Raw genomic sequence first — 19,228 nt, forward strand, 5'->3', positions numbered from 1 at the left:
ACACTGGATTAAAAAAAAGTCAGTTTGTGCTTCTGGCAGACAATCATAACACTGAAATATGCACAGAGGAGATACGATGCCATTGACTGGTGACAAAAAGGAACATTAATGGAGTGATTAAATTACAGATTGGTTTAAAAAATTGTTGAACACATTTGGGATGTAGGAGACCATAGGATATAGGAGACCACCTATACATTTTTCCGTAGATGACGCGTGGTTTACGAACCTCCAGAGCCATTGATTGGATGCTACGAATGTCTTTAATAAGTGTCTGTACGTAGCTCTTAGCCAATCGTATCAATTATACCAGATGACGTATGTAGAGCGACAGAAACTAGACGAGGAAGCATCGAGGAAGAAGACTACTGATGTTTACACAGGGCGGCATATTTTTCCAAAACAACCAGATGGGATTTAGGAAGACGACCACAACGACCGGGGTCTTGCTAAACCCCATTAGCTTAGCCACTAACGGGGCTAGTTGGTAGATTAGGCTCTTGCTTTTTGGAAGCAAGGCTAAAAGATCGTTTTTGGTGGTGATAAAGGAGTCTATAGCCAAATGTTGTTCTTCTTTTAAAATACTTTAGCTCTAAACTATCTAGAACACTGTCTACAGCTAGATCCAAAGAGAGCTTCGCGTCTGCTGCAGCCATGTTGGATCCGTAAGAAAACTACAAGCTTCTGTCTGTCCAATAATACGCGTCATCGTCTTGCCATCCCTCCTGTGATTGGATACCAAAAGCAGGGCTAAGAATCAGCCATGGACACCATGCCGCCTTGCAGTTCAAAACTAAATTGAGCGCACAAGGCAGCATGGGTACACCCAGACTACACAAGAGCTAGCTCACAGTTCAGTTCACCCAGATTAAAGTGAATAGTTCACATTCATAGTTCACAGTTTAAGGTCATGGTCACTTCTTTTTCATGCATCAACTTGATGTCTTGTTTTAAATGGTGCTGTTGGAGTTGAAGAAGAAGTATTCAGATCCCTTACTTCAGTAAAAGTACTAATACGGTATAACACACTGGGAAATTACTCTACTACAAGTAAAAGTCCTCATTATTATAATATTACATTATTATATTATTCAATATGCAGAACGGACCAACTCAGACTGTTTTATATATTCCAAATATATTACTAGATTATTTGTATTGATGCATTTATGTAAGCAGCGTTTTGATGAGATAGATAGGGCTCATTTTAACTATGTAATATAGGCCTATACTGTTATGAGGTTTAAAATATCTAATCACTTTAACTTTATCATGTTTCTATGTTAAATATCGACATTATTTACATTACTTACATTACTTACATTTAATGGAAATACTCAAATAAAGTACAAGTACCTTAAAATTGAACTTAAGTACAGTACTTGAGTAAATGTACTTAGTTAGATTCCACCACTGGAGTTGACGTCCTGACTTCTGACACAATTTGCATGAAAATAGTTTTTCCATAGGAATCTGTTCTGGTATGTTCATAAACATGCTTCAAATATCCACATTTTCAATCTTCAGCAGTAGTCTAACCTTATTTAAATTTATTGAGCGACTGTGGGTTGTCATACATCAATGGTTGGCATTTATAATAAACACAAATGTGTATGTATTTAAAATTAAAGTAAAACTGTAAGCTCTTACAAGGACACCTACGCATTCTGTTCGTGTTTTCAACAGCTGCCGTCACTACAAGCAACCACGACGCATTTAGCTGAGTCACCGGTTCGCACGGTCACTAGTTAAACTGTAACACCTGTCATCATTTTTACAGGAGGGAACTATGGGAGGGAAACACGATACGACAGTGTAATATTCAATGAACATCATGCAAAACACTCAAAACTCAATTTAGAATAAAAGTGTAGTCGTTTTAATACATTTTAATTAGTTACATATCATACCTTTTTATCTTAATTTGTATTACATACTGTGTGTGTAGGACATCTACTGCCGATAAAGATATAGAGGAATAATATTAAGCTCTAAGCTCATCCGAGACTACAGTACAGATGGTGTTCCTCTCGGTCATCTCGTCTCCCGCCACACGGACACACACATTCTCCTCTCACTTTCATTCTCTATCAGACACTTGTCTGTCTCTGCCCATGTTTATGTAAATCACCTCTTCCAAAGCATTCTCCTCTTTGTATAGATAGTAATGAAATTAGAAAAAGAAAAAAAAAGACAAAATGAGCATGTAAACATATGCAAAATGGGCTTCAGATACAGTCCGGAGACAATTGCTGCAGTTTGAGTGAGAAAATTCATGAATTCATGAATTTTGAAAGACGTGGTCATTGAATTCATTTTGTGTCAAAGCAATGGAAAATGATCCACAGTTTGGTTCACACGGGTTGCTGCCGTGCAAAAAAAGGAGAGAAATGTACTTCCTCTTAAGTTGATAACGGCGGGGAAAAAATAGGGAGCAAAATAGAGAGTGAGGCGCGCCGATGACGAAAAAGCGGATCAAAAGATGAGGTAGTGAAGAATGATGAAATCCTCAGTCATGGTAAACAGCTTCTGCAGGGAGAGAGAGACGGAGCGCAGACAGACGGAGGAGAACTGCTGCGTACACTGTACCTGAGTGATAAGCCAACACAGTGGATCTACTGAAAGCACCAAAGCAGAGTCATTTGGCTTCGACTTGAATACATGTTGCACAATGTCAAGGTTCAAGGTCACTGCTGTCTGTGAGAGTGAGAATGGAGTTTGTGGGGATTTTTGTGCAGCTGTAATTATCACATACACTATTATTACTCTCACACACGTGTGCGCACAAACACAGCACAGCAGTAGGAGAATACTAATAAACATCTTCACAAATCAGGGTTTCCATGGTGATGAGGTGATGTAGGGTATAAAAGGAAGCAAATGTTGCACGGGTGCACACACATCACAAGTGAGAGTGTTACTGAAAAAACCTTGACAAATGTTGATAATGAGATCAACAGCTATGCTATGACATTAACTTCTACTTTAACCAAAATGCATATTTCTCATCTATAAATAAAATTCTTTCAAACACAGACGGAAAAACCATCACATTCATGTAGTATTCATACATAATATCTTACAGTTCAAGACTGACATCTAATGCTAATGTTGTAGTGCAGGAAATGTAAGATATCCATACAGCACATCTGGCTTCAAATGCATTCCATTGTCTTTCAGCTCATTGTTTTGGTTCTACAAATTTACTGTTTTGGTTCAATCTCATTGCTATAATCGACCTAATTTCTAGAGGCAGCAGGCAGCTATTTTCAGCAAAAAGCTGTAATAAGCCCACTGTACACTAGCTGCCTGGCACCAAACAGCAGACAGACCAAATTAGCAACTAGCTGGTGAACACAGTGGAGCATTTAGCAGCTAAAGAGCCAGATATTTCCCTCAGGAGCTGGTGACGACCAAAACATATCTGAAGGTGACCAGAAACATGACTCCAAATGAATGTTGCTCTGTGTCTGATTGATGTGCAAGTAGGCAACTATTTGCTAAGATGGTCATTATAATAATTTAATAAAGTGATGATATGCCCCGTCTTACACCTGGTGCAAAGTGGTGCACAGCATTGCACAGTTGTAATTTCTTGTGTCAGACTGATGCAGTTGTAAATTGGACTTAAAATGAAGTGTAAATCAGAATATTGTAAGCACATAATTTTCTTGAGGCAGCAGAAAAAGGGGCACATTATTTCACTGCTATTCAAAGGGTGAATTATTCACATGGTAAGATGCATTCTCTGCTTGTTTTCATATAAAGGGATGTGCAGGGTTGTTCCTCCTCAGATAAATAGGTTCCTGATGTATTTACTCATATGCATTCAAATAGAGCTGTTGATGGAACAGCAAAGAAAAACACTCACTTCTCTAATTTGCCGAAACTTTAACCAACCTGAGTTTTAAAGGGAGTGGGAGGTGACACTCGGATTGGTTTAAATAATGTTAGACACACCTATGATTAATTAAGAGACTTAATATAACCCATTATGTAGCAAATGTGGAGTTAGACAATGCATAATGCTAAATGCACGTACCCCGGGCACTTTAGACCATTACACCATGTGCTGCCCCAGCTTGGCCAAAACAACACAATACACTTTTACTTTATGTTTTAGTTGCCTACGTTTAACAACACTGTAATTATAGTTAATTTGCTATAGTCATAATATTCCATTACATTAGTGTATTTACTCAAAATATTGTACAATTAAACTATGAAAAAATAAGACTTTTCGGGCCATTGGCCTTTAAAAAGGCTGCCATTGAACATTTTAGCAGAATATCAATGTTCCATATATTTTATAATGTGTGTTATTTATATAGCCCTAAACTGATTGGGTTCTCTTAGCTATTAAGAAACGACAACAGCAAAAATAATCTTAAAAAATACAAATTATAAGAGGATTTTTTTTCATGTTTTTTCTGACTCTCAGATCTGCTCTCTAGTGAACCTATAACCCCTTATTTGGAGTATTAAAGGGTTTTTAGGGTATTACTGTAAAAAGTCTTTCTTTTCTCTTTGGCTAAACATCTTATCTCAGTCATCACTCTCATGGCCATCAGATAAACTGCCTCATCCTTCAAAAAGGAGATTATTCTTTGACTCTTATTTGCCAGGATTAAAAAACAAAGTGGTTTATAGCAGATGATGCCGCCAAGATTAAAATGTTTTATCATGACATCTGGAAACTAAACATGAGCATTTTGCTCAAATAAGTAAACAAAGCATTAACACACATACTATCACTTCAAACACTGACACATCCATTTATCTAAATTGCCATTTCAGGAATGAAGTCAATGTTTCTTTGAAAAAAATAGAATAAAGTGATTGTGTGATCAAATTTAAATATGGATGTTAATTTATTTAATGTTTCATGGAAGGTGCTGTCAAATCCTCTTTTCCACTTTTGCTGTCTCCCAAAGTGCTCCATACTGTAAACAGTGAGTGAGTGGCAGTGGCAGAGATATATTACAACCTTACCTTCCCTGTGTGACTGACATGTCGTGACAGGATGACAGGGCACACTGACAGTCAGCTTCAGACCGCTTGGTGTTGATTATCAAAACTCCGTTTCACACACACACACATGCTTACACACATACATGTCCCTGTTGCATGTGGCATGTCATTAACGCCACCATTAGCAGCGCAGTAACGAGTTAACAGTTATGCCCAAATAGGAGAGTCATGGTCAAACACTTCCCACACCTCCCAGATGATATCCGTTCTATTGGCTCCTGCCTGAGCCACAGGGGCCCTTGCACCTCCTAATGAGGAGCCCAAAATAGGTGAGACAAATGTCATCCATCCCTGGGCTACTTCTACTTCTGCCCAGAGGACAGCAGTCTGGCTTGGACAGGACATGACAGGACATGACACAACACCATGCACTCTGGAGGAGGTCTTGTCACTGAGAGGTGTAGCGCTAAGCAGTGAAACACCTCTCATCCGTGAATAGGAGGCTCAGGTCTATCAGCCTGGGAGACATGCTTCACTGTTGCTGAAGGCACTGCAAAACTCCACTTGCATCAATAAAGAAATCACTTTTGAAATTAAAGGCTTTTCAGGAATGCTGAGAACTTAATATGGCATATGCTGCCCAAATAACACTTTAAAAGGTAATCTTTGAATGGTCTGGATCTGGATTTAATAGTCTGGAGATGTGATAGGAGTTCTACATGCTCACTGCTCAGAGCTAGAGTCCCCAAACTATGAATTCATGCAGACACTGTATTATTGCCAGTTGATGAGAATGGCCATGCAGTGCATGGTGAGGTAAATCAATGGGGAGTGTGCACTGCTGAGCTACAGTATAAATGGATCTTTTGCAGTACTCATTCAGAAACACTGAGGTTTCATAAGTAATGAGTTAACATTGAACATTCCTAATTCCTATATGTTCTTTAATAATCACAAAAACTATAGGAAAATGAAATATGTATGGATCAAAGCATGATGATAAGAAGGATTTTACAAACAAATTATTTTCTTTTTAAAAGTGTTTTCTGTGTGCTTCTTTTTCATTCGTTAGTCCAGCTCTATTGTTGCTTTTCTAGCCCATTAAAATTCCAATTTCTCTAGGACTGGAACATTTCAGGCTCCCAAGGGTTGTATTATAATGAAGTACACTGCGACATCCTTCAACCCATGGAAATGACCTGAGAACACCAGAATACCATGGCCCAAGTCGAGACAAAGGCTGCACCAGATTTTACTTGTATATCTCATTTTGTCCTAGAAACCAAAAAAAAATTCTAATAATATTGATTTAACAATGGTTATCTTTTTTTTTTTTCTAAAGCTGTGCTTAATAAGAAATGTTCACAAAGTGCTTTAACCATGGACATAGAAAAATATTCACTGGCAAAAGGCTGACAGGTTTTGCTCAATAGTTTGACCATCAATCGACATTTCTGTGTATTAGTAAGTGTATTAACAAAACTTCAGGCTAGCATACGTTCACTCTGAAAATGGGTTTACAAGTTTCAGGTTTTTTAAAAAACCTATAAGTCATGCAGAAACGCCTTTTAAGCCGATGATGATTGGTAAGGCTAGGCACATTTGTAACTTCAGAACTGTATGTTTCTCAATATGGTCAGAAATTATTCCCCATGCAAACCTTAGGGATGCCAACAGTGGGTCTGCCCAGAGTGATTGTTGGTATAAACTACAGTAAATAGTGGACGTAGCCACCGAGACACAACCAACTGGTTTGTGGACTGCTGTTTTGTAGCCTTGAGTTTGGAATCGCTAAAGACATTTTTAAGCAATCGAAATGTTTTGTCAAAGACAAAAAAACAAAAATCCAAAAGTCCCAAACTGGACAACACCAAGGTAGTGACACTCAAAAGCTTACCCTGCTTTATCATCTATTTTAATCACAGTGGGACCATAATTTACTAAATAAAAAATCATGCTGTATCGAATAAGACTTCAAAAGAACTTATTTTTTTAACGACTAGAGTCGCCCCCTGCTGGCCATTACAAATAATGCAGGTTTAAGGAACTCCCACATTGGCTTAGGGTTAAGCCAATTCAGGCCCTGAGTTTGTTGCTTGGGTGAAGCCAAGGTTTAAAACCAGCTATTACTGATAACTATCACAGAAACAAAGAAGAGCAGCATAGCACAAAAAATAAATAATGTTGTGTAGGTGTAAGGATAATACATTCTTAGTATTAAACATAAAAGAATAAACTGCTGTGGCATTCATTGTCATTGCCGTACATCATTTCTCCATATCGTCTATTATCACTTTCATATGCACAGAATTCTTTCATCTTCCCATATCTACCATTTCTTCGAGAATCTATAGCATCATTTTTCCATCTGCCTTCATCTGCATGTTAATCCTACAGTGATTGAAGTTTATTTACTCATGCAGCAGGAAAGCAAATCATTTGCATTGGTATCATTTTTGTCACTAAAGCACGTACAGAACCATATCAAAACGTACACATGTGTTAGAAATGTGTCATACATCCGCTCACACAAACACGTACACACACATTTAAATTATGTGGCTGGGGAACATGTTTAATTACAGCCTAGGAAGCAAGTGACTTGGCTGAGAAAGAAAAAAAAGCACTTGATAACACTGACATTTACAATCTGCCTCATTTATCAAAAGCTGCCAAAGCAGAGTCAAAGAGGGTCATTACATAGTAAACATAGATTAACTCAACTCGCACAAAACCCACACAACATTGTCTGATAAATTATTTTTATTCTAAGAAAATTGCAGATGTCAGCATGCATTTCCCTGGACTCTGTCAATTAATTGTCTTGTTTGTTACTCGATATATGTGTGTATGTGTGGGGTGCGCGCGCGTGTGTGTGGGTGCAAATGAGAGCCAGCATCGGTGTTAAATAGCTGGCACCTTCACCATGCATTTCCCCGGCCTCTTCCTATTATTTGTCTCATTTGTTACCCAGTGTTTGCATGTGTGTGCATGCACCTGTGCCAGAGTCAGTGCTAATAGCTAGCACTTTCATAGGACAGGCAGGATTTGACAAACTAAACTGAGGTGTTCTCTGGCTTGTGTGTATAATGTTATAGAGTAAATCCCAAGGGGACATCACATTCAACAGACCTGTACTTAGTGCCAGTCATTCCACTTAGTCCCAAAACAACTATTAATCACTATCGCTTATTCACAAGCACACTTGGTTTTTACAGACTCATCCGTGATGTGGGGAAAAGAGCTAATGCGACTCTGTAAACTGGGCCCTTTTGACATGTACAGTAGCCTGGGAGTGTATCTGAGAGTGCCAAATGCTGGACCAGATGTTACTTGGAGTTAAGTCCCCCTTTAAATACCTCCTTGCATGTGTCGGGGCCACACATACAAACCCACAAGAGCAGTTTCCTGTCTATAAAAAAGAAAATATGGGGTTGGGGTGAGTGGGAGTGCTCTGAGGATTGAAGGAGCAGAGTGGAGTCGGCCCCAGGATATTCTTCAGCGACTCCTCTGCTCTGTTGCTGCAGCTACGGGATGCTTTTGAGTGTCAGCAGCTGGCAGAGGCGCAGAATGCCAGGGAGAAGACAAAGATAAAGAGGGATCGGAGGAAGAAGGGAGGGATTGCATTTAATCTAACCATTTATTTTTAATAGCATGCAGCTGCTTTGTTCTCTCTTTGATCATCAGCAGTCCAGGTTGACTGTAACCCTATGGACTGCATGGCCACACACAGTGATATGTGCATGCATACGCATAATGAATCATACAGACATACATTTTGTATCTTCTTCTGTATCTCTGTATCTATGTAGATTTTTGCACTTTTTTACTCCCAATTTTGAATGTCCAAATCCCTAGTGTATGCACTGCAGTCCTTGTCACTGTCTATGGTAGGCTGCAGACACATTTGTGCTACACTTGTGACACATGGTGTCACCAGCCGCTGCAAGCAATAAGCCTCACCAGGAGGCGAAACACGTGGTAGGTACACACTATCCCCCTAATTTGACCATTCACAATTGTGCAAGAGCCCTGACTAAGCAGAGGAAGTGGCTGGTGATGCGACAAGGAGAAACACCACTGGCTAGATTCCTGGTAACCACTACCAGGAATCTAGACTGGCTCGCAGTATGTACACTGCCTTTTTCAGACAGAATCCTCTTCCCCTTCTGGTATCTGGTGTCACCATATTCAAAATTTTGATCACTTATTGACACAAGAACAATATCCTCAGAGCCATCATGCTGAAAATGGCAAGTTTTGAACATTTAGTCTATCTAAACAGTTGCAGGACCCCATGAAACCTGTGAATGCACCTTGGAAATGCTCAGACTGCCCAGTGTTTATTCATTTTCTGACATGGCCATCATCAGTCAGAGTTGACTTGGCACATCTGGCAGCGGCATACTGCAGTGACATTGACTTAACCAATGTACCGATCCATTCCACTTCACATGAGCCACTGCAAAAGCAGTCCTGTGAGCTCCCCAAGATAAAGTTCACCTCCAGGGCAGCTATGACCAAATTATGTTTGTCTTTTGTTTGTTTGGCTTTTTTCCTTTTGCAGGGATTTATCCATTTTAATACCAGGGCTCACCTCCCAATGTGTAAATGCAAGACAAAGAAAAACATCCCAACACTATTTTGGAAGGGCACTGTTGCTGCATCCTGACGATTGTAATTTATTCAAAGTAAAACAGAACCCAGAGCGTTTTTTCCCCCTAGTGTGGAACAATGATGGGTTCAGCCAGATCTTTCTCCAGCACTAGCACAGCAACAAAAACAAAGTAGGAAATAGGTCTAGCTTTTTGATCCCTGAATCTCTGCAATGGTTAGTAACTCCTTTACCACCTGTGTACCAAAACAGCTTGTCTTTATAGAATTATGAGAACCCCGCCAAACATGTTGAGTGACATGTTGATCTCTCAGAGTTCTTATTTTCAAAATGCTACTGTGGGTGGCATTTGAGGGTAGTGACAAACTAGATATGTGGTCGAACGGTTTAAAGGACTTGCTGGGAATTAGAATTAAATCTGCAAAGGTAGTTTGCAGCAAGCACACCCCTCTCGCTAAGAAGTGATTCGAAGTAGGCAAGGACTTGATAAATCACATTTATATCCTTGTCGTGCAGGTTCCTCTCATCCCGTCATGGAGGATTCTGCAAACAAGTCACATAGGAAGCTGCTCTCTTTAGAGGGTTAGGGTTAGTCCCTGAATCTCACATTATAAGAGGCTGCTGCTGCTGCTGTTCTTGCAGATACTTGGAAGCCTTCTCTCCTCAAAGAATAGAGAGGACAGAGGAAGCAAAGGATGCTTCTCTAGCATACAGCCTCCTCCCGACCACCCAGCAGTGCGTTTTCCTTGCCATTTGGTCTTGAATAGAGGCAGTAGAGGCAATCATGCCAGGATGCGAGTGGCAGAGTTTGGCAGAGTTTTTGGACAAAGCAATCATTGGCTACTGTAGTCATTTGTTACATGAAAGTGGATAGAGAAAAGGGAATGCAGAATGAGCCATTATACTGTACTCATGGTCATTACACTGTATGTATGCCACCGGCTCTCGTGGTTTTGAATGGGCCGATCGGATTATATTAGCACATATGTGCACATTTCAGTGCATCTGTGAAGATGAGAGGTCAAGCCTATAGAGCTTGTATAGCGGGCAAAGCCCTGTGTGAAATTATACACAAAGACGCCCACAGTCTGCTCACTCTCAGAGCCATAGAGAGAGCCTTAACATGACAAATGTGTGATGTGCTCACTAAAGCAACAATACAGGAACAGCAAGGGTGAAAAAAAGTAGGTATGAAATGTGTGACAGAAGAGCAAAAGGAGACATGAAAGAAAGTGAGAGATGGAAAGATAAGAGAGAGAGGGAGACAGAACGAGTAGGGACAGTAGATGGTGTTGAGTGTTGTCCAGGCAGTAAGGCAGGCAGGTGGGTGGTGGATTCACTGTGTGGTTTCCATCCCTGGGGGCAAAGCAGGAGGAGAATGAAGAGGGGGCTCATTTAGATCCTTATAAAAGGAAAGGCCAAAGCTTCTAGAGACTGCAGTGGCTGTGATAATGCCTGCTGTCTAGAGGTGGACCTGCAGGGACGACACACCCCTGGGATGTGCTGAATAGGAGCTGCAGAGAATGACTGGGGGAAAAGCAAGGAGATGCACAGTATGGGTGGAAAGATCAGAGAGACGGAGAGGTGAAAGACTGCAGACAAACAAAGACAGACTGCAGCAGTAGAGAGGAAGTGTACTGTAGTGTGCTTCTGTGTACTGCTCAGAGTGGCATATTAGAGTTCACACATTTGTATTTGAGTCACGGGATTATCTGTGATACATGCATATTCAGCCCGAAAGAACCTGTTCAAAATATGACAGGAAACTGCAAAATAAACCATACACTCAGGCAAAGCTTTTTCCTAATATTTCTGGCTATATGTGAACAAGGCTTGTGCCATTATTGGGATCACTGATGTTTTCAAATATGCTGCTTTGTGGTGTTAAATAGTGAACACTTGTAATGAGCTTTCCAGGCTGCTGCATGTTATGGTGAGGAAAGAATGTGTTTATTTGGCTGTGCTTATCCAAGCAGACTAGGTAATAAGTGTGTAATGGGGAAACAGAGGAGTTGAGATCCAATGAAAGCGGGGGGTCTGTTGGAATACACAAGCAAACCCGCTTCATCAAAATCTGCAAGGAGCCGTGTGGGACAGCTAGTGCTCAACACTGAGAATAAACTGACAAAGAAGGAAAGGATTTACTCAAAATTTGCATGTTATGTTCAGAATTGTGAAATATAGTCTGGTATGGTTGCATAATTTGAATTAGGGATTTAACATTATACAACTATAAATTGCTCAATAGAGCATCGCTTTCTTATCAACTCTAATTCAATTTCACTTCATTCATTCAGCCTTGTATTACATTGTATTGGCATCGTATTAATGTGAGCTGCATACTCGTTGGGAGTAGGGGTTGTTTTGTTTATTTTGTTTTGACCAATCAGAAGCAAAGAATGCTGACATCATTTTTTAGCATTCTTCTTAATGGCCAGTAGGGGGCGACTTCACTGGCTGCAAAAAAAAGTTTGATTGCGTAGAAGTCTCTTCTAAATCACTCTACTTCTCATTGATTTCTTCAATGCTTTGAAGTCTTCTTATAGAACAGAATATTATCTTTAAGAAGTCATTAAGACCAAAAACTCACGAACAAAATGTTTACTGTGGAAATACAGGACGATGTTCTTTTGGTTAATTATGGCCCCATTTAAAGTTAAACAGACGGTTAAGCAAGGTATATATCTATAGGGTGTGGCTACCTTTTTATTGACACACTGTACATTTTCATCTTAGAACTTTAACTCTTTAACATTATGTTTTCAGTTAACTAAAGTTATTTGCAGGCTAACATTTCGGTCACCTAGAAATGTCTAGTTCAGCCTTCAATTGTAGAAGACACTCTAAAGAGCCAGCTGTTCATTTTGAATAACGGATGCACCTGGCTAGCGCTAGCATTAGCTTATAACGTTAGCATCCTCCTCCACAACTCCACGCTCTCTCCAAATATGGTCATTTCAGACTCAATGAAACAAAAGGTAAGGTTGGGTTGTTAGGTGCATTTAACCTAAGGTTTTTAACATTATGTGTAATAACTGACAGCTGTGTCAATGTCATCAATACCTGTCATCATTTTCTGCAGTTATTTCTACTAGACCAAGCAATCATGTTGTATTAAGAAGAGATTTGAGGACTTTGACCCTACAATAACGAGGGTATGCATATGAGGTATAATTTGTAGTGTTGTCTGTCTCTTGTGCATTAAGAAAATATGGCACAGAAAACATATAAAAAGATTTATATATACTTTTCAGAAACTGGGAGTATAAACTTTGTCCACAGTTTGACCAACAAATTCCAAACTCTTGGAGCAGGATGAATATGTTAGATGTGGGAGGAATACATTTTTAGCATGTAGACTTGACGTGGGCCTGGATAAAGGTCATTAGCATCAGGTCCTTCTCACCTCCTTTTAAAGCAGCAAACTGTTTCCTAATGGACTGGGAGGTAAGTCCACAAAAAGTATTTCTTGCCCGGGAGGCACAGAGTAGCGAAACACAAACATACAGCGTCCCAAAAAGACTCCAAACACACTCCAAATATGGCTCCAAAGGGAGATGATGTTCCTTTTTAAGTTGAATTTACGCTTCAGGAAACAGTGAAATTCCAGTGATGCTTCTCATGCATAATGATGTGCAGCAAGTAAGTGATTTTAAAAGGCAATAATATCTTTGGACTACAGCACAACTACAGTAAGCTGCAGCAGAACTATTATGCATATCTAGAAATATAGTGTGAAAAGCATTAATTTTAGAGTTTTACATGACATGTCCATCATAAATGGAAAATATGGTTTTAATAATTGTGGAAAAGTGTTTCGTGACCGTGCAAGAATTACATCACAAGATCTGTGATTTGGATCAGGACACATCCTGAGAACATCTGCTATACTCCTAATAATTTGCACTGCATAACTAAATGTAAATTATCTTTCGGAATTACTGAAACAGTCCAAAAGAATTGACTTGCAAAAATGTACATTGTGCCTGCATTTGCACTTACAAGACAAGCATGCATGTGCAGGATAATGAAGTCTAATCAACAAAAACAGAGAAAATCATCAAGATAAATGTCACAGGAGTATTTAACTTTTCTGCAGGTGAGTCAACAAACTGCTTAATATGAAATTTTGCAGGAGTTTGTGTGTGTGCACGTGCTTACTGGGAGCTCCAGTCCCACATGTGCATGACTCACTCCTTTTTATCTCACATGAGTCTAATGACAGCCGTAAGGGCAAGTCAATATGCAATAACACACCACAGACCTGTAAATTGTCTGTGCAACACATAGCCGCCAGAGCTAAAATTACATTTCTGAGAAAAGCTCCAAGATGACCTCAAAACTTCTCAACAAGAAGCAGAAATGCCATGATGGCCAATCCAACCAAAAGAGCAACATCATTATAATTTAATCAAAGTTAATCATATTTTCTAGTGCTGCCCCATCAGCGCATGAATTACTTATATCGCAGGTCAGTTCAGATATCAATCCTCCTCTTCAAACAATTTGTCGGATATTCAATAAATCAACAAGGACATAATTCAAACTCAGTCCCTATGTTCATTTTTTTGTAGTTACTGTTGAGGAGAAGAAAGTTTCTGTCCACTCACACCATCTTGCCTGTAAACGACAATCTGTTCAGAAGAAGAACACGTTGTTTCGATCCCTCACTCTCTCTAGTACTAGTTACAAAAATATCTAGTTGAAAGATGAAGAAACTCTATTCATGTGCTGCTTCTCTCCCTCTGTCTTTCTCACTCCAACTCCTTTTCTTCCTCCCTCCTCCTCCTCCCGTGGTGTCACAGTCCATATGGTGCTGCAACACTGTTGGTCTCCTGTGGCCACACTTCCCACGATGCATCTGTGGCTCTGGGCTTTCGAGGGAGCTGATAGGCTGGGGCGACTGTGGTATCGACCAGCTATCGCCCGGTGTGAGGTCAGCTCAGTGCAGCAGTGAAGTGTGTCCGGACAGCACACACCACTGACTTCCACTCTTTCATGCGTCCCGCCAATCAATCCTCCATTTTCCATCGTTACCTTTGACTCCGCAGAACAAAATATGCTCCAGAGTTGTATTCTATCTTTCTAAAAAAAAAACGCCATTAAACAGTTTCTTCTATAAAACTACAGTTAGATTGATCAATAGCTCATACTTTTCCAAACCAAGCACAGCCAGACTTGAAACCTTGACAGGTGGTTTATCTTTTCAAGCTTTAATGAAGATGTTCTATTTGGAAAATACCATCAAGGACACTCCAACATACAAAATTAGTTATTTTTTTTACTGTTATTCCTATCTCTTCTGCAGTCTTAGTGATTTGTATTGCCCTGAGCTCTCCTCCTCTCCTGTCTGTATCCATGCAGAGAAAACAGAGCTTAGCACAGATCAATCCCATTGAGTCTGACTCCTTTCACTAGCCAGGGATCAATACTGCCTGTTTCATGTCCCTCTGCAATATACACACATGCACACAAACACACGTATGCACCGACACACACACACGCAGTTTAAAGACATGCCTTTGAGAGCAGGCCCACCCCTTTAGAGATGACCTATCGGCCTATCGGCTAACTTGCTCACCGGGGGATACAGAAGTTCATTATGACAGGCTTCCCAGTGCTAAAGGTCTGCTTTGGTCCTCTGCTGCAAAGTGCAGCATTTACACCATCTGATTACATTAACAGCTTGCCACCAAGGCCTTGACAGAAACGCACAGTGGCTAAAAGCAATATAAAGCTAGAAAACCTTTACACGTGCAACAATGTGACTGTTCAATGTGTGATAGCAGATGTTTAAGAATCACATAACAGGAAGTGGAAGGACTCTAAAAGTGTTGAGCCATGCTTGGCTCAACTATTTGTGCTGGACAGGAAAATTACTTTCCTACTGGAGCTGCACAGAGAACAGAGATAATTGGTAAATTGGTATTGGAAATAGCAAATCCTGGAGTTTCTAGTCTTGCTCTTTAGCTGCAATTGGCAGCCTTCATTATCTGTCATACCAAGAAGGTGATTTTATAACTCCGGAACCATAAGACATCTCAAATACTAATTTTGGTGAAGCCTGAAAATACATCTCCTCTTCGCTTAAAGGCATACTATGCAGGAATTATCACTACTGTTTGTAAACATGTCAATCAAACTTGATCCCGCTCAGCTCAATGAAAGTAAAAGAAAACCCCAGATTCACTCTTCGGCCAAACAGCCTCGTTTGGTTTCAAGATAATGTGTATGGTATTTCGTACCTTATTATCACAAAGGCTAATGTCCAGAAACTTCCCGCTCATAGCAAAAGGAAAAGGGAAAGAGAAAATACAGGCAGAGTCTCTGCAGATTGAGACACCGCCACACAACTCTAGTGGGTAAAAGGTAATGATCGAGAGGGATTAGTTTTGTAGAGTCTATACATCTTTTTTGGGATCAATAGTGAGAAGAAAGATTGATACCAGTCTCATGTCTGTAAGGTAGTTATGACGCTAATGACAGCAACCCACTAGTTTAGGTTAGCAAGATGACAAGAAGCAGGGTGAAACAACTAGCTTGGCTTTAAAAAGTGTGTCTTCCAGCACCGATATGGAACTTTAATTAATCTCTATAAACAGATTCCTCATATGAATGCAGGTAAACCGTCCTTTTGGAGGGCAAGAGAGGTGGAACTAATTGGCTGAAATGCAATCTTGGAACCCACCATCTACTCTCTGACGCCAAATTAGCTTTTTATGAAACATTTTAAAAAATGTATGTGCATTCATACTCAATCCAGTCGTAGATGTTGTCTCTCGACTGAAAACAATGAACTGTGCACAGAAGAAGAAGAAGTCATGGCCTACATATCCATTATTTAGATACCCACTGGCTACACAGGAACCCCAGAAATCCGTTTCCCTCAGAGGCTAAATTGTCAATAGCCGATTAGATCAATAGCCAATTGGTTCAGAGGTTGCTCTTTAATTAACCCGTTATATTGCCTTTGTTCAATCCATATAAACAGTGTAAAAACAAGACATTATTGTTTCCACACAGAACACAATGACTGTATGCTTTGTTAAACTCACCGGTTGTTGAAACTAAGCATATTCTTCAAAATGTTGAACTATTGCTTTAAAGTTATGAGATTGATTTGATTTTCCATGTCATGCCCCAAGGCCAGCACTGTATGGATCAGGCCCAAAACTACAGTGCAGTAAAGCATTTTGCTGCACAAACTCACCTTGCCTGGAGTACTCATCAGCCTCGTGGTGAACCAGGTCGGTCACACAGCCGCCATAGTGCAGCCTCTGCTCGTGGTCGAAGGCCTTGAGTGTCTCACTGGAGCTGTAGGACTTCTGGGTAGGCACGCGGCACTCATCTGCATCCAGGGAGGAGGTGTTGTATTGGGAGTCTTTGGGGCAGCGACCCCTGGTCAGGGAGCGGTTCCTACGATCTTTCAGATCCATGCTGAGGTTGAGGATGAAGTGGGAAGGGAGAAGAGATGTGGAGGAAAAGGAGGAGGATAAGGTGGTGGGGAGGGGGATGGAGGGGCCTCCTAGCAGGCCTCCGTAATGTCAATCTCCACTTCAGTCACCTGGAAAACAGAGATAGAGAGAGGGAGAGATGGAGAGAGTGGAAAAGAAAGCGAAAGGTTGGATAAAATTAATGGATGCATTGCTGTGACTCACTCTTGCTTTGCACTCCCTGGAGAATCTACAGGGAAAGTTAGGTAAGAGGGAGGGCGGCGGATGGACATTTGAGCAACCAGGCAAATATACAACACAACACATTGAAGTATTGATGCAGGATAAGTAAGGCTATTGTGGGGAGAAACAGAGCTGCCAGCGCCGGGGTCCACAGAGATAGTCAACCATCGACCGGGCTGATGAAAAATGGTCAGCCAGCATTTAAATCTATGACATAAACACAGAGAGTGACTCAAACAAGGTCCAGTCATCTTAAAGTCAGCGACGCATGAATGCAGACAAACAAAGGGGAAACAGTGATGACAAGAAAAAGGCAAGGAATGGAAAAAGAAAAGTGGGAGGAGAGCTGCGAGGAAAGACAGACAGAATGATGGGACAAGGAACGCAGATTATCTCGGCTGGAAATAGGTAAAGGGCGAGAAAGACAGAAAGAAAGAAAAGCTGCCGGATGCAACAGGAAGGATGGAAGAAGAGGAGAAATGACTTGAGGGCATTGCTAGTCTCTTCCTCATTATCAGAGTGAGAATGAATCCTGCTCCCTTAGAGGCTGTAAGGGATAATCAAACACAGCCAGACGCACACCCTCACCCACACCCACACACAGAAACAAACACACTCAAATGCACATATACAGTATGGAGCTACCTGTGCCGAGTTAAAAGCTTTACCTGGCCCTGACTCAGCTTGTCACGCAACTTGTAACACAGCTAAATATGTGCCTGAACACATCACCTTCTCTGTGCTTACGCCTCATCTATCCATTACAATTGCATCACAGCCAGCCACTTTTTAATCCATTCAAATCTTATACTTGTGGATGCAGATTATACATGATTATGATGCTAATACAGCATGATACTAGCGCAGCGGCCTTGAGCAACGCATTACATTAGCAGCTAAAGATCAAAGTACAACAATACAACAACCAGCAGTAATTGACAGAAACGCTTCCAGCAGCTGCCTGTATGGGATATTTATGGTAATAAATAGGTCATCCATGTTTCTATTGCTTCAGGCCGAGGAAAGTCCGGTCCACCCACTGCATTACGGCGTAGCATCGCATTTTCATCAAAAAATCTCTCTGTCTGGACCGTATGTATTGATATCAGAGTGGGCTCTTTCTAAAGAATAGGCATCATTTGGTTCGGAATGTGTGATGTAACTAATTGCATGCTGGGACGGAGGAAGAATGAGAAGGGAGAAAAAAGAGAGAGGGAAACAAAATGTGAGTCAATCTATTCAATGAGGGCTCATTTTAAAATGCTTAGAAGGTAGTATTGAAAAGTGCCCTGCTATGTCCATTGATTAACAGTAGGTATTAAGTCTCATAAAGAGCTCATTATGCTCCGGCATCCATCACACAGGCTATTAGGAGTTCAACCTTAATGTGTTTGTACCTTGAATGGAGGGTGAGGAAATAGAGAGGGCTACTGCCTCTGCAAATTTGGGGACATTCTGACTGGTATTAAGCAAATGGTTGGGCTTTGTGAGTGTGCGCGGCCGACTGAGTGCACTATACATCTGTTTAGTGTATATGATGGAAGTGAGGGGTATTAGGAGGTATTTAAAGGAAAAGTTCAAGTTCAAGGGAAATTTCTTTTCAAAAAGTTTGACAAGAAGTCTGTGAGTTGAACACAGAACACTGGCTTCTATCCTAGCCTGCTCAGATGCCAAACCATAACTTTTCTAGGATTTCTTGATCTACGATTATTGTGATCTGACTCCAACAAAATGTAAAACGTTATTTAATTCAATGTCTATAATTCAATCATAGTGTAAGAAGGATTTATATTATTGTTAAATTGCACACTATTTGTTCCAACTGTGTTTAAAACAACACGGGATGTTATCGTATTTATACATGCCAAAATATCATTTAAAGATTTATAGCTTTTCCTCAGGATTTTTTTTTTATTCCGTCCACAAAGGTAATAGGGAAACTGGGAAATGAATAATGATCTTTACT

General features: G+C 40.4%; 1 protein-coding gene across 1 annotated transcript in view; it reads right to left on the reverse strand.

Annotated features, from left to right (window-relative positions):
* The window catches only part of tenm2a (teneurin transmembrane protein 2a), a 251,764-nt gene that overhangs the window by 172,573 nt on the left and 59,963 nt on the right, over nt 1-19,228 (reverse strand). Inside the window, exon 2 of the mRNA XM_059345574.1 lies at nt 16,797-17,150. Within this exon, the coding sequence (XP_059201557.1) occupies nt 16,797-17,022 (226 nt within the window). The 5' untranslated portion in view covers nt 17,023-17,150. The remainder of the gene's footprint in view (nt 1-16,796; nt 17,151-19,228) is intronic.

Source organism: Centropristis striata, chromosome 12, assembly GCF_030273125.1.
Source record: "Centropristis striata isolate RG_2023a ecotype Rhode Island chromosome 12, C.striata_1.0, whole genome shotgun sequence".
NCBI lineage: Eukaryota > Metazoa > Chordata > Actinopteri > Perciformes > Serranidae > Centropristis > Centropristis striata.